This window comes from Meriones unguiculatus, chromosome 8, assembly GCF_030254825.1.
Source record: "Meriones unguiculatus strain TT.TT164.6M chromosome 8, Bangor_MerUng_6.1, whole genome shotgun sequence".
NCBI classification, from domain to species: domain Eukaryota; kingdom Metazoa; phylum Chordata; class Mammalia; order Rodentia; family Muridae; genus Meriones; species Meriones unguiculatus.
In genome coordinates, this window is record NC_083356.1 from 119,493,651 (window position 1) to 119,508,882 (window position 15,232).

At 43.3% G+C, this 15,232-nt stretch overlaps 1 protein-coding gene across 2 annotated transcripts in view; it reads left to right on the forward strand.

The window, feature by feature from the left end:
• The first annotated feature begins 225 nt into the window (after positions 1 to 225).
• Positions 226 to 15,232, forward strand: part of Sp3 (Sp3 transcription factor) — a 39,927-nt gene continuing 24,920 nt past the window's right edge. The window contains exons 1-4 of one of the 2 annotated variants that reach the window (XM_021654847.2): positions 226 to 910; positions 1,476 to 1,630; positions 2,110 to 2,247; positions 9,487 to 10,846. In XM_021654847.2, coding sequence (XP_021510522.1) covers positions 904 to 910; positions 1,476 to 1,630; positions 2,110 to 2,247; positions 9,487 to 10,846 — 1,660 coding nt within the window. In that variant the 5' untranslated portion in view covers positions 226 to 903. The remainder of the gene's footprint in view (positions 911 to 1,475; positions 1,631 to 2,109; positions 2,248 to 9,486; positions 10,847 to 15,232) is intronic. The other variant, XM_060390451.1, reaches the window with a different exon arrangement.

Sequence of the window (15,232 nt, forward strand, 5' to 3'; positions counted from 1 at the left end):
ATCTTTTTGACAGTAAGTACCTGCCTCCAGGATCCATAAAAGTAGGTGGTTGGAAACGAGGGGCTAAGGGGAGGGGGATGGGAAGGCGACGGATCCGACTATGCATCCGAGAGCTGAAAGCGTGTGGAAAAAGTCCTCCTCCAGCCTCGGAGGGGGTGTCTCCCCCAATACCAGCTCCCTCCCCCAGGGCTCATGGGGCGGGTCCGGTTTGCTCAGTAGCAGCAGCGACCGCAGCAGCAGCCCTAGGGCTGAGCGGCGGTGGCCTCCTGGCAGCTCTGGCAAGAGGCAGCTCCGAGAGCCCTGGCCCTGGGGAGATCCAGCCCAGGCGGCTGCCAGAATGGAGGAAACGTCGAGTGGAGCCGGAGCCACCGGGGACGGACTTCCTCCCCAGCTCAGCTCCCTGACAGCTCGGCGAGGCCCGTTGGAAGGGTCAACGAGTGGAAGAGGCTTGCGCCTCGGGCCTGGCAGCGGCAGCCGAAGAACGAGGCGGGCACAGCGGGGTAACGCGCGAGCCGGGGCCGTTCTCGGGAACCTACAGCGCCACGGCCGCTCATTGTCTCTCCCCTTCCACCCCGGGGCAAACAGGAAGCCCGCCGCCTGGCCGAGTGACGGACGGGCGTCCGGACCAATGAGCGCAGCCGACGGCGAGCGTGCTGGCAAATGAGCGCCGGGAAGAGGGGCGGAACTTCCGGGCGGGCTGTCACCCTCTTCCCCCCTTTTGGGCTGGAGGCTCCACCTTTTGTGTTTCCCGCACAGTCAATCAAAATAGGAAAAAAAAAAATCCCCGGACCGCTCCGGCCGTGTCCGCCGCCGCTTCCCGCATCCTCTCCCGCCGCCGCCGCCTTCGCTTCTCACCATGTGTAAGGCGGCGGGGAGCCCCGCCTGAGCTGTCCTAAACACACTATGACCGGTACGTAAAGCCGAGAGAGAGCAACCCTTGCTGCCTCCGCCGCCGCCACTGCCGCCCACAGCCGGCCCCGAGTGTGCGACCGAGTGCCCGCGGAGGCCGAGAGCCGCCCTGCCCGCCGCCTTCCCTTCCCTCCCCGCCAGCCAGCGTCCAGCCGTCCAGCCTCTAGCGCCGAGCGCCCGCCGGGCTCGGGCCGGGCGGGCCCAGTCCGCCGGGAGCGCATCCCCCTGTGTGCGGGCGCGGGCGGCGGGCGGGCGTGTGTGAGTGACTGACGGTGCGAGAGGAGCGAGCGGCGCGGAGGGAAAGGGGAGGAGAGGAGAGAGGAGAGGAGAGGGGGCAGGGGCAGCGCGGGGAGGAGGAGGAGGGAACGAGGAGGAGGAGGGTTACAGCCGCGGCGGGCGGGGGCAGCAGGAGGGGAGGAGGGAGCGCGCCGCCGCGGCCGGGGGGAGGGGAAGGGGCCGGGGCCGGCCGGCGCGAAGGTGGCCGCGGCCCGCGGGCCCCCTCCCTCCCTGCTCCCTCCCCGCCTTCCTCCCCGCCCCACCACAACCCCCCCGCGCTGTGCCTGCAGCTCCCGAAAAGCCCGTGAAACAAGAGGAAATGGCTGCCCTGGACGTGGACGGCGGCGGCGGCGGCCACGGCGAGTATCTGCAGCAGCAGCAGCAGCAGCAACAGCAGCAGCAGCAGCAGCAGCACGGAAACGGCGCGGCGGCGGCGGCGGCCCAGGTGAGGAGCGGCTGAGCGCGGCCGGGCTCCCCGCGCGCCGCTTTCTCCTCCCCTCGCCCTCCCTCCTTTCCTCCCTCCCTCCCGCGCGCGCCCGCCCGCCCCTCCCCCGCCCCGGGAGCTGCCCGCCCGAGGCGCCAACGCTCCGACCCCGCCCGCGCGCCCCCGCCCGCCCGCCGCCTTTTTTTTTTTTTTTCCTCCCCCTCCCGGTGCGTGTGTGAGTGTTGCCAGTGTGCGCGCCCACCCCGGGGTGGGATCCGGGCGGAGGGGAAGGCCCGGCGCGCAGCCCGTCCGCCGGCGCGGGCCGAGCGCGGGGAGAGGCGCCGCCGACCCGGAGCAGCAGCAGGAGCCGAGCGCGGGCCCGGCCGGCGCGGCGCGGCGCGGAGAGGCGCGGAGCGAGCCGCACTTCCTGTGCGAGCGGGCCCGGCCCTAACCGCCACCCCCTCCCTGTCTCCCTCTCTGAACCCGCCCATCGCGGGTAGGACACTCAGCCGTCACCGCTCGCTCTGCTGGCCGCTACCTGCAGCAAGATAGGGCCGCCATCGCCGGGCGACGACGACGAGGAGGCGGCCGCCGCCGCCGCCGGGGTCCCCGCCGCCGCCGCCGCCGCCGCCGGAGCGGTAAGTCCCGCGCGCGGCCCGCCCCCGCCGAGGCCCCGCGCCCGCCATCCCGGGCCTGCGGCGCGCCCGGCCGCCCGGCGCTCGCCCTCCCGGCCGCCTTCCCGCCCGCCGGCCCCGAGGCCTCCCGCCGCCGCCGCGCGGCCGCCCCGCGCGGGCCGCCGGCTCCCGCCGCGCTCTCCTGCCCGCCCGCCGCCGCGCTGGGCACCCAGGCCGGCCCGCGCTCTCCGGAGGTTGTCACGGCCGCCCCGCGCGCGAAATTCCTCACAAGATGAAGGCTGAGGGGGGGCGGGGGCGGGGGAGGTGGGCGCCGCTCTCCAAAATGGATGTTGGATGGGTCGGGGCAGGGCTGAGATCTCCCTCGCTCGCCGCGCCGCCCGGCAGGCACAGCCTATCGGCCGGGCGCAGTATCACCCACCAGGCCGGGCCCCAGTGTCTGGAGTTTTGAATCTGGAGCTGTTTGGCTGAAGTTCCCAGATGTTGGTTAATGTAGGCCGTGGTTCGTTTAAAGAGGTTTTTTCTCTCATAGGAAGGAGGGAACGCTTTTATTCACATTGCCTTCTTTTTCTAACCTGATCATTCACAGTTGGCTTTTGCAACTACTACAACTCTGCACTGGTTTTTCCTGAGTAGGCCCAAGTGAAACAGTTCGAGGCTGTAGAAGTTTTGGAGTTAGATAGTATTACTTCAGCCTTTGAAGTTTGCTAGAATATCAGTCTTAGAAACAGAAAGTAGATGCAAGTCATTTAGTTTACATGCATGTTAGTGCATTCCATACTTCGAGTAGAAGTTGGTTGGCAAAATTTCATTTTTATTATAACTCGTGTGATAGTTGGGATTCTTTTTGAAAATTTAGGATGGAGAGAAGTTGGAAGTCTTACATAAAGACTCAGTGTAAAGTTATGTGCTATAGACAGTGAGTTTTACATTTGTATGGATCATTGCTGCTCTTTTAGCTCACTGTGAAAAGGTGTGTTCACCTATTAAAATAGTTGAAACACTTCTCAAGACTTAAGGTTTTAGAGGTGGTTCGTAGAAGTTTAACTGTCACTTAGAAAAGTTAGCTTTTGTACACTAGGCATTCAGTATTATATTATTGGTAAATAATTTCAGTCTTAAATGACACTGTGGACAATGGGAGTGTTTTTAATGTTTTTTTTAAAGCAGATTAAAATATAAAAAGCTGTTTGAGAAAAATTATTTGTAAACAAACAGGCACATGAGTGACCTTTTAAAATAAGTTATATTTCCCCGGTCCCAAAGTGCCAAAATAAGTTTATTGGCTACTTTAGTAAACTACTTCAGAAGTAAAATTTTAATACTTTAAATACAGTAAAATATTTCTAGGAAATCTTTGCAGGGTTTAGGAATGTGTTTGCAGAGTGTGAGGGGAGGGGTTAGTACACTGACCTCAGCAGCGTGTGTGTAGTGTTGCCATGCTTCTGGAGGGTTCTCTAAGCTATCAAATCATTACTAAGAACACACTTTTGCCAGATGAACAATCTGAACTCATTAGGAACAGTGATAATAAAACAAAAATACAATTTGGCTAGAGAAGCCTTCAGACTTGTAGTTTTTGGAGCATGTTTGATGCTTGATAAATCTGAGTTCTTTCAACTTTTTCACTTTGAGCAAAGTTGAAATAAACTGAGCTGAAAGTTGAATAAGATGAAAAACATAAGCTGTCTGATTTTTGTCTTAACATTAATGGGAAACAATTTAATTTCCAGTTTAAAAGTGATGCAAAATATTTTTCAGAACATTCCAGAAAATAAATGAATTCGGATGAATTCACTGGGATATTTTCAACATTAAAACTATGCTTAAATATATCTTAAGTACTCTCAAATTGTTGGAGATCATTGGAGGACTGAAGTGTCTTGAAAGTTGTATTTTTAAAAAGTTGTGGAATGTTGGATTTATAGCAAAGCGAGAAATGCAGGATCAGTGACATACTCTTCACCCAGCTTTTCCCTCATTATGGCACATTTTTAAATTTATGAAATGAATATTGGTATTTATACTAACTGAAGTAGCAACAGATTTTAGGGTTTGCCAGTTTTCCTATTATTAGGCATTAGTAGACCTTTCTGATCTAGGTTGTAGTTCAAGATCCCTAACAAAGAGCTAAAGTCAGGTGCAGATGTTCAACCTGATGCCAGTTTAGCTTGGTATTTCAAGATGAAAAGTACCTTGAGAAGCCAGTGTTCACTGAAGATGTGCTTTAACTGCCATTGATCCCGGCCACGGGTGTTGATGCAGAGGTTAAGACAGTCCCAGCAGGTCCATCTGCCTGTAACATGGACATTCGAAGGTGATAAAGGTTCCTTCGTATTTTACTATTAATAATTAGGAAATACAAGGTCTCTGCACATATGTTAACTTGTCAAAGTTACATGGATGAACTTGTGGATTATCTTATTTGTATTTTAGTGAAATAAACTATACAAGCGAATTTTATAAGACTCATCTGCTTAAGTTACAAATTTCGTGTTCATTGGTTTTGCAGGTCAATATTGGCACATTTAAAAGGTGACTACTACTTCATTTTAAGAGTAGGATATTTTGCCATTAGGACCTGCGGGCTAGGATGCAGCTTTGTGACAGTGCTCTTCTAGTATTTGCAAAGCCTTGATTTCCGTTCTACCTCCCCACATTGAGGGTGGGGAGGACCTTACAGGGTCCTAAGTCTGAGTTCTAATTGAAATTTTACTGGAGTGTCTGCCCAAGAGTGTTATGTTTGACACCCCCTTGGTTTCACACTTGTTTTGGTTTTCAGTTACATCCTTCTGTCTGGCTTTTATAAAGCCATGTATGGGAGTCTGAGAAGTTAATTGTTCTTTTAAAATACAGTAAGAGTTTTCCTCTGGTACAGTCTAAGAAGACAAATCCTGTTTGTTTGTTTTTTTTCCTTCAATCTCCACCCTGTCATTTTTATGCCCAGTTGCGTTGGAGAATGCCCTTGTCATTAATTGCTATAGCAACATCATTGGGTGTGCTACCCAAAACGTCAGTAGGTTATGGTCCTTTTTACCTTGTTATGTGTATATGCCACGGGAGAATGAGCAGTGCCTCCTCCCCCATTTACCACACCAACTTTGATGGTAAATGTTTTACTTGTTTGTTTCCTAATGAGAATATTAGTTTTCTTTGGAAACTTACATAGAAGGTGATCTGACGTGTAAGCCAACCCAAGGTCTTGCCTGGCTTGTATTATTGCTTCCCTTTGTTTTTGTAGTATTTCCTGTTACTGTCTTTTGATATTAGGTGACTTTCTAATTTATCTTTTCTTCATTTGGTATTTAGTATACTTGATCTTTTCCTTTGGTATGTCATAAAAGAAGGAAAGATCTTCAAATTTCAGGCTTTGTGATATTTGAGCTGTTTGGAACTTGCTCATTGGGGAATTACATAAATAAGTTTAAAACTGGTTTATAGTTCTTTCGGTGCTAATATCTCAGTTTTACTGATAGCTCTTTCATTCTATATGTACTTTCTATAACTTTCTTTTGGGTTATTTGAAACTAATACACACTTATTCAGAAAGTGTATACTTTGTTTCAGGTATTTAGTGGGTGTTTTTAAAAATCTGATTTCATAGTTCTAGTAAATAATAACTTGGAAATACATAATGCTTTGCACATATGCGTACATGTGTGCATATATATTATAGTTTGCTTTTCTTTTTTTCTTTTGTTTTTAAGATAGGGACTTCATATATATAGCCTAGGTTGGCCTCAAATTTGAGGCTCTTCTGCCAAGTGTTTGGAATTACAGGTATGAAGTCACTGTACGTGGACTTAAATATATATAATATTAAATATATAATATTAAGTGTATATATAATATTAAAGATATATATATATAATATATTTTTTAAGTATACTTTTCACTTTAGGTTTATTTACAAATGCTTTAATATGTTATTTTACCTCTGATAGGAAGATTTCCTCCTTAATTTAATTGCCTCTATTGTGGGAAGTTGGTACTGTAGTTTAGTTAGTTCCGAAGGGCATGACAGTATGTATGCAGACTTGCTACTTGAGTACCGGTTTATTTTCAAGGAATGTGTTGACTAGAAAGCTGTTCACTCATGGTTAAATACCTTTTTCATTATGCTTGTAAAAAATTACCTATCTGTAGCTTTAGGTATCATTCATTAGTCATTTTATTTCTAAAAGGAAATGGACAAAATAACAGTTTTGTAAAATTCGCTTATAATGTAGTACTGTATTCCTCTCTGAAATCCTAGAATATTTATGAATTTAGTGCAAGCTGAAAATTTGACAGTTGTGAACAATAATAAGGTGATGAATGGGTTTTGTTTATTTTTATGCAGATTTTAATACAAAATAGACTAAGAAAATTTTAGTTTACTTAAAATGCCAAAAGACTAAATAAACATTATAAATAAATATTATAAAATGTTTATATATAATATATATATTATATAAAATAAGACTAAAATTGTTTTATAATGTTAGAGAAGATTACTTCTGGTTCTAATTTCAGTTCTAAATCAGAATTGACCAAAAGTGACTTTACTGCCTGGCCCTTGATATAAACAGTGGAGATTAAGTTTTAAGTTTATTTCAGTTCAGGCCTGGAGGTTTGTAGTGGATTCAGTTTCTTTATTTTCTTCCGCATTTATGTCATTCTCCTTCACTGGTTTATCTTTATAAAATACAGATGTGATTGTACCAATCACTTGCTTATAAACCTTTATTACCTACAGAATAAAGTCCAAACAATTTAGCATGGCCTACAAAGCCATTTACAAGTCTTGATGGAAGTGTCCGGTTGTGTTCCCTGTTGCTTTTGTCTATGAATAAATATAAACATTTCCTGGATCCTCTTGAACTCTAGGTTTCTTTTTGTCTTGTGGATTTTATTGTCTCTTTACCTTTATTATTGTCTATAACTGACCAAAGGGAAAATTTACGCCCTAATATGACCCCAAAGTATCTTTAGTGTGGGTGATCCCCATCCCCATCTTCTGTGTTCCTGTGTGTTTTGATTATGTGGCTAATATATACCACTTTTCACATTGTATTAGCAAGTGTGTCTACATTTGCTTGGCTAGCATTGTGACCATTTGTGGACAAAGATTTAATTGTTTTGCTTGTATATGCTTATTTCATCATTACAGATACTCTCAAATGTTTGCATTATGTCAAAGGTGAACTGTGGTTCAGTCTTTGAAATAGAGACTTTTCAACTGCATGAAAATTGATTAGTACATTTCTTAGTGTCTCACTACATTCTCAAGGGGAATCTGTTACCATAAAATGTTAAGACGGTCACTTCTAAAAAAAAACTCTCCACAAAAGTTAGTGTAAGTTGTAAACTAGACAGACTTCCTCTCAAAAAGAAGTGGACATGCTGTTTTGGATCATACAGAGATTCCTTGATGCTCAGTCGTATATCTACTTTGACATTGCTGGGCAAGCTGTGTTTGTATATCTTCATTGTCCAGTGACATGTATAGAGTTATTGAAAAATCACGAATAAATCTGTCATAAAGTGAGGCCATGATGGCTTTATTTTGATGTGGCTAAGTCACATGGGGTCTTCTTCCCAGTGTCTTCATGCCTGGTCTTCGTATACTTTACTCCTGGTCATTAGCGACAGTAGAGCAGTAGCTGGCGGGCCTTGGCTTCTAGAGGGAGGCTTACCCTTAGTAGTACCTACCGGCTGCTGTTTGATAGCTGTGTGACTTGTCTCTTGTGTCTCATCTATCAAGTATAGATGTTAGCAATAGCATCTACCACAGGCTTGCTTTAGAGTGTGTAGCAGTGGTACTTGGCATAAAAGAAAAGCCCATATGTCAGATACCCTTGTTTTTATTTCTTTAAAAAAAAAAAGCTACTCGTTGACCTTGTCATGTAGGAATTTTTTTCTTCATTCTATTTGCCTACGTTGGCATTTTTCTAATGTTGAATCTATAAACTATGGGTATGACAGCTCAGATTCTTGTGAGTTACAGAATGTAAAACATCATGTATGCTTCATATTCTACTGCCATTTTAGAGTAATAGGTACTGCCGCATTCTGTATTTTTTCAGCATTTAGCTAGTAGTAAAACTTTACAGATTTGACTGTTTTGCTGTGTAGTCACAGGACAATCACAGTTACCTTTCCTCATTAAGTTTTGCTTTTCTGTGAGACAAGGCCTTACTTGATACAGGCCCAGGCTGTCCTTGGATTCCAGTTGACCCTGTCTCCACTGCCCCTGTGTTGGGATTGCAGGTAGGAGCCTTGACATTTCCCAACTGCTAAGTGGTTTTTGTTGCTGTTGTTTAAGGTTTCACCCCCACCCCAGTAGTTCCTAAAGAAAAAATATGTAGTTTAAGTCATAAAATTAGAGCTTTTTAAGATTTGTGACATAGTAGTTAATACTCAGATTCACTCCCCAGTTCAGTGCTTGGTAACAAACACCATGGTGTTTGTGTGTGTCTTCCTGTCTTCCCACAGTAGCACTTGATGTCATTTTTTTTTTTTTTTTAAAGTCTTGCTGTAGAGCCCAGGCTTGCTTCAGTAGCTCCAGCTGGTCTCAAAGTTGAGGCAATCCTCTAGTTTAGTCTCCTGAATGTTAGCATTACAGGTATGTTCCAGTCTGCCTGGGATCATTTTAATTAATTAATTAATTGAGACAGGGTTTCTCCGTATAATAGGCTGGCCTCAAACTCAGAGATCCGCTTGCCTCTGCCTCCCAAGTGCCAGGAATAAAGGTGTCTTATTTAAGTATTTTTAGTGGGTTGAATACTCTTTGAACTCTGTCCTGTTTATAATCTTGCTTACGCCCCCTCTGTTTTGTACAGTTTAAAGATTATAGATGAATGATTAAAAGATGAGTTTGTGTTGCCAGGCACTGTAGGGTGTACCTGTGTAGTTCCAGTTGCTCAGCTGTTTTCACAGAGAATGAAGAATCACATGGATATGAGATTTCCAAGATAAGTCTGGGCAGCATAGTGAGACCTTGCCTGCTTCTTCCCTCCCCCCCCCCCCAAACAGTGTGGTTGTGATATAATTTAGAACATTCGGATTAGGTACTATGTTTGTAGTAACTTACAGCAAGAACTGAAAATTATTGTATGAACAGTACTGCTGTATTGGAACTCTTGTGTTACTAAGATGACTTTCATTTTTCACATAATAGGATTTGTACTAGGTGAGGGGTTTTTTGCAAATTGGGTTAAAATGCTGTAAATACATCACAACATTTTTGTTTTCTTCATCCAGACAGGTGATTTGGCTTCTGCACAGTTAGGAGGAGCACCAAACCGATGGGAGGTTTTGTCAGCTACACCTACAACTATAAAAGATGAAGCTGGTAATCTAGTACAGATTCCAGGTGCTGCTACTTCAAGTGGGCAGTATGTCCTTCCCCTTCAGAATTTGCAGAATCAACAAATATTTTCAGTTGCACCAGGATCAGATTCATCAAATGGTACAGTGTCCAATGTTCAGTATCAAGTAATACCACAGATTCAGTCAACAGATGCTCAGCAGGTTCAGATTGGCTTCACAGGCTCCTCAGACAATGGGGGTATAAATCAAGACAGCAGCCAAATTCAGATCATTCCTGGCTCTAATCAAACCTTACTTGCCTCTGGAACACCTCCTGCTAATATCCAGAATCTCATACCACAGACTGGTCAAGTCCAGGTTCAGGGAGTTGCAATTGGTGGTTCATCATTTCCTGGCCAAACTCAAGTAGTTGCTAATGTGCCTCTTGGTCTGCCAGGAAATATTACCTTTGTACCAATCAATAGTGTCGATCTAGATTCTTTGGGACTCTCGGGAAGTTCTCAGACAATGACTGCAGGCATTAATGCCGATGGACATTTGATAAACACAGGACAAGCTATGGATAGTTCAGACAATTCAGAAAGGACTGGTGAGCGGGTTTCTCCTGATGTTAATGAAACGAATGCTGATACAGATTTATTTGTGCCAACATCCTCTTCATCACAGTTACCTGTAACAATAGATAGTACAGGTATATTACAGCAAAACACAAATAGCTTGACTACTGCTAGTGGGCAAGTCCATTCTTCAGATCTTCAGGGAAATTATATCCAGTCGCCTGTTTCTGAAGAGACACAGGCTCAGAATATTCAGGTTTCTACAGCACAGCCTGTTGTACAACATCTACAACTTCAAGATTCTCAGCAGCCAACCAGTCAAGCCCAAATTGTGCAAGGTATTACACCACAGACAATCCATGGTGTGCAAGCCAGTGGTCAAAACATATCACAACAGGCTTTGCAAAACCTTCAGTTGCAGCTGAATCCTGGAACCTTTTTAATTCAGGCACAGACAGTGACCCCTTCTGGACAGATAACCTGGCAAACGTTTCAAGTACAAGGGGTCCAGAACTTGCAGAATTTGCAAATACAGAATACCGCTGCCCAACAAATAACTTTGACGCCTGTTCAGACACTCACGCTTGGTCAAGTCGCAGCAGGTGGAGCCTTGACTTCAACTCCAGTTAGTCTAAGCACTGGTCAGTTGCCAAATCTACAGACAGTTACAGTAAATTCTATAGATTCTACTGGTATACAGCTACATCCAGGAGAGAATGCTGACAGTCCTGCAGGTGAGTCTTAATGGTCTGCCACTAAAGTACAATGATAATAAGCAGGAAAACTTTGCTTTAGTTGTTCAACAGCATCTGCCATTCATTAAAGCTGCTACATCCATGTTTTTATGTATAAGGAGACATCATAGTCTATCAAATTGTTGGTTTTGAAACTTTGTATACTTGAAGTGAAAAATTTTCTATTGTACTAGTGACATTTGGTGTGTTTTGTTTGTTTGTTTTTTGTTTTTTCCCTACAACAGGCATATTTGTTTTGGCATCTTGTTGGTATTATTGGGTATTACCATTTTTTTAATATTTGGCAGGAGAGTATTTATTGGTCTTGATATGGGATGAGTTTGACTTTTGTTTTAGGTGGAGATGCTAGTTTAGTTAGTGCAAGGCTGTGGTGGAACTTGCTATGTTGACCAAGCTGGCTTTGAACTCAGACCTGCCTACTTCTGTCTACCCAGTGCTTATTCAAGGTGTGTGCCACTATGTCTAGCTGTATATTGTATTTGGGTGTGGTATTAAGTTGGCATAATAAAACATGGTGCTGGAAGCTAAAGGAGTACTTAATTGTCTCAGCCACTAGATATGTGATTTTGGCCTAACTATTTTTCTCTGGCAAATTCAATTTTTTTCATTGTATAAAATGGAGATTTTGGACTAGGTAACTATGTACAGTAGAAACTGTCAAGATCTGACATTGAATGCTTTGCAAGCACAATTAAATAATGAAGCTTAAAAAGGTAGCATCATTGTTACCATATTAATGTTATTTGTCTAGATAACAATGAATATTTTTGTTTTTGCAGTAATTTCTAACTTTTTTTTTTAAAGATTATTACTTTTACAGTCTTCTGCCTGTATGCCAGAAGAGAGCACCAGATCTCATCATAGATGGTTATGAGCCACCATGTAGTTTCTGGGAATTGAACCCAGGACCTTTAAGAAGAAGAGCCAGTGCTCTCAACCTCTGGGCCATCTCTCCAGCCCCCAAATTTCTGACTTTTATAACTTTATTTCTACTTCACATTTGGATTTCTGTGGAGATTATACTGTTAAAACTTTCCAGTCTGTTTAAATTGGGGCACAGAACTAGAGTGTTTGAAGTAACTTTCACCACCACTTTTAATGATTCCCTTTTCCCCATTTTCTTCCCTTGGTGTTAAGAATTTGTGATATATTGCTTAGAAAGGTGGGATTGTCCTTGAGTCTCAGATTTGCACTTAGACACTATTATATCTGGGTTTTCTGAAACTGGTTTAGAAAAGAATTTTTCTTTTTCTTTCCTTTTTTTGAGACAAGGTTTTCTCTCTGTAGCCCTGGAATTTACTCTAAACCAATCTGGCCTCAAACTCACAGAGATCTGCCTGCCTCTGCTTGTTGAGTGCTGAGATTAAAGGTGTTTGCTATCACTGACCAACTTAGAATAGAATTTTTCAAAGTTTGATCTGTGCAGCTCTAGAGAGCCTGAGTATTCTTTCAGAAATCCTTTTCCTAGTAACATTATTTGCCTTTTTCTTGTGTTCATACTGACTGATGGGTTAAAAATTAAACTCAAAGCTGGAGAGATTACTGAGTGGTTAAGAGCACTTGCTGTTCTATGTGAGGACCAGTTATGATCCCAGCTTGTTGGGTGGCTCACAAACAAAATCCTAAAGGTCTGACATCTTGGCTTCTGCAAGTACCTGCGCATTCGTGTGTGCATATACACAGACACAGGTACATATATTAAAGAAAGAAGGAAGGAAGGAAAAACTTCTTAAACCGTGCTTTTGTTGTATTCATGGCTATGTGCTTCTTAAAGAAAAATTAAGTTTTACTTAATTTGATAAGTCAGTAGAAATGTTTATAAAATTTTGACTGTTACTCGTTACATAACTTTAAAAGGTGATAGCTATTTAAAAGAAATTATTCTATGTGTGTTAATGCAGGCCAGTTATGTGTGTACCATTGTTCACACGTGGGGTTTCAGAAGGAGCTGGTTTTCTTTCTACCTCTGGGAACTGGGATCAAATTTAAGTGCTTAAAATCATCTCATATACTTTAATAGCTTTATTGAAATCTAATCCACATATAAAATTTGTCTTTTAAAGCATGCAACTCAGTAGTTTTCATTGTAGTCACAGACTTGTGCAGTTACAATCTGTTTACTTTTAAAACATTTTCATCACCCCAAGCAACCAATACCAAGTCCCTCTCAGCCATTTCTCATACTTGCCTTATCTTTCTCTTTGAATTTGCTTTTCGTTTTGCATTAGTGGAATTGTGTGACGCATAGCCTATTGTGCCTGTCTTCCATGCAACAGTATTTTCAAGGTTCATGTGTGTTGTAGATGTATTAGTACCTTATTTATAACTAAGTAATAATCCATGGGTGTATATCTTAAAACTTGTCTGTTGGTGGACATTCGGTTTCTGCTTTTAGGTTACTATGAATCATGCTGTTCACAGCATTTGTGTTCAGTGTATATGTGTGTAAGAGGGAGTGCGTGTGCACAACCACTGGTTTATGTTTTATGCGTGAGGTTTCCAGTTTCATGCATCTGCATCAGTACTTACCATTGATCACTTTTTTCATTTTGATGTCTTAATTGGGTGAAAATGATAACTCAGTGTGTTATGTACATCTGTGCAAATTGCATGTCTGGTGCCCACAGAGGCCAGAAAAGGACATTGGCTTCCCTGGACCTGAAGTTACAGGTGGTTGTGAGCCATCAGATGGGTGCTGGAATAGAACCTGGCTCCTCTGGAAGAACAGCCATTACTCTTAACCACTGAGCTTTTTTTTTTTCCCCATCCTCAACCATATATGAAGTGACACCTTTTTGCAAAAGTAGAAGTGAGCTTGTCACATCTGATTGGCAAATATTTCTTGTCAGTGGTAAAGGTAAGGATTTCCAGAAGAAATGTGCCCCCTCCCCCAATTACTCAGATTTATTGTGTGGTTTGTTTGTTTTTTTTCTTTTACTTTTTTCTGGTGCTATGGGTAGCAATGATAAAGTTTTAAAAATAAAAGATGTTTGACACTTGGAAGTCCAGGAAAGCTGAACCAGTGGTTTTTAAATGAGCAGTTTACAGTGTTAAAAACCATTTAAACTGCAAGATAGACCAACAGAGTATCTATCTTTAATGATAGATTCTACATTAAAACTGACCTTTAAGAAACTGCCATTTGCCAAGTATCAAAGGATACAGTTAACTGAAAGGCTGCTATGATTTCTTTTTTTTTTTTTCTAGTTACATGTCTTTGTGAGATTATTTTTCATATGCCTCAGCCCAAACTACATATCACAAGCAGTTGAATGGAGAAACAGACCTCAGATTCTGTCTTCTTTTTCCCTAGGCATTCAGTGATTTGCAAAAATGTAAAACATGGTTTTTTTCCTTTTCCTGTTGTGTAGCCCTGGCTGTCTATACAGGACAAGCTGGTCTTTACTTTGCAGCACTGATGCTCCAGCCTCTGCCTCCAAAGTGGTGGGATTACAGGCATGCACTACCATGTGTGGCTTGTCTTGACTCTTTAGAAGACTTTGGTTTGGCAAGTAGCTTGATTTGTGTCACCGTGATGAGCTTGTTTAGCTGTTTATTTGCTGGAGTCTGGGGAGTAAGCCTGGGTTCTGACATAGGCAGGTGATCTTAAGATTTATTTTTCAGGGTGGCTTTTTTGTTTGTTTGTTTAATTTTTAAAATTTCGGTTTTTGGGAAAAAATTTTTTTTGGTTTCTCTGTGTAGCCTTGGCTATCCTGGGCTCACTTTATAAACCAGGCTGGCCTTGAACTGACAGAAATCCTACTGCCTCTGCCTCCCTTAGTGCTGGAACAGGGTTTTTCTTTTCTTTTTTTTTTTAAAGCGTTTTTAAAATAATTTTTTTATTTTATGTACATTGGTGTTTTGCTAGAATGTACGTCTGTGAGGATATCAGAAGCCCTGGAAACAATTACGGACAGTTGTGAGCTACCATGTGGTCCTCACATGGTGAATTGAATCTGGGTCTTAACCTCTGAGCCATTTCTCCAGCCCTATTTTTCAGTTTTATATATTTATCTCTCTCTCTTACTCTCTTTCTCTCTCTCATACACACAGAAAGAGAGAAATCATGGATATTCTAATGAACAAAATGTTTTCTGGGAACGGTAGTCAAATTTAAGAGATTAAAATGAAAGTCCTGGGCTGGGATGTGGCTCAGTGCTTAGCACACTACAGGCTTTGGATTTAATCTTTTTATGTGTGAAATAAAAACGTTTGGAAATGTTGTTTTAGAAACCTACTTTTGAAGATTCTATAAAGTTAGTGTTGGACACTGCTAAAAATGTTAGAAAAACATTACTGAAAATGTTATGGTTTTGTTTTGAGACAAATCTCATTCTAAGGTAGACAGGCTCCGAACTTCCATCA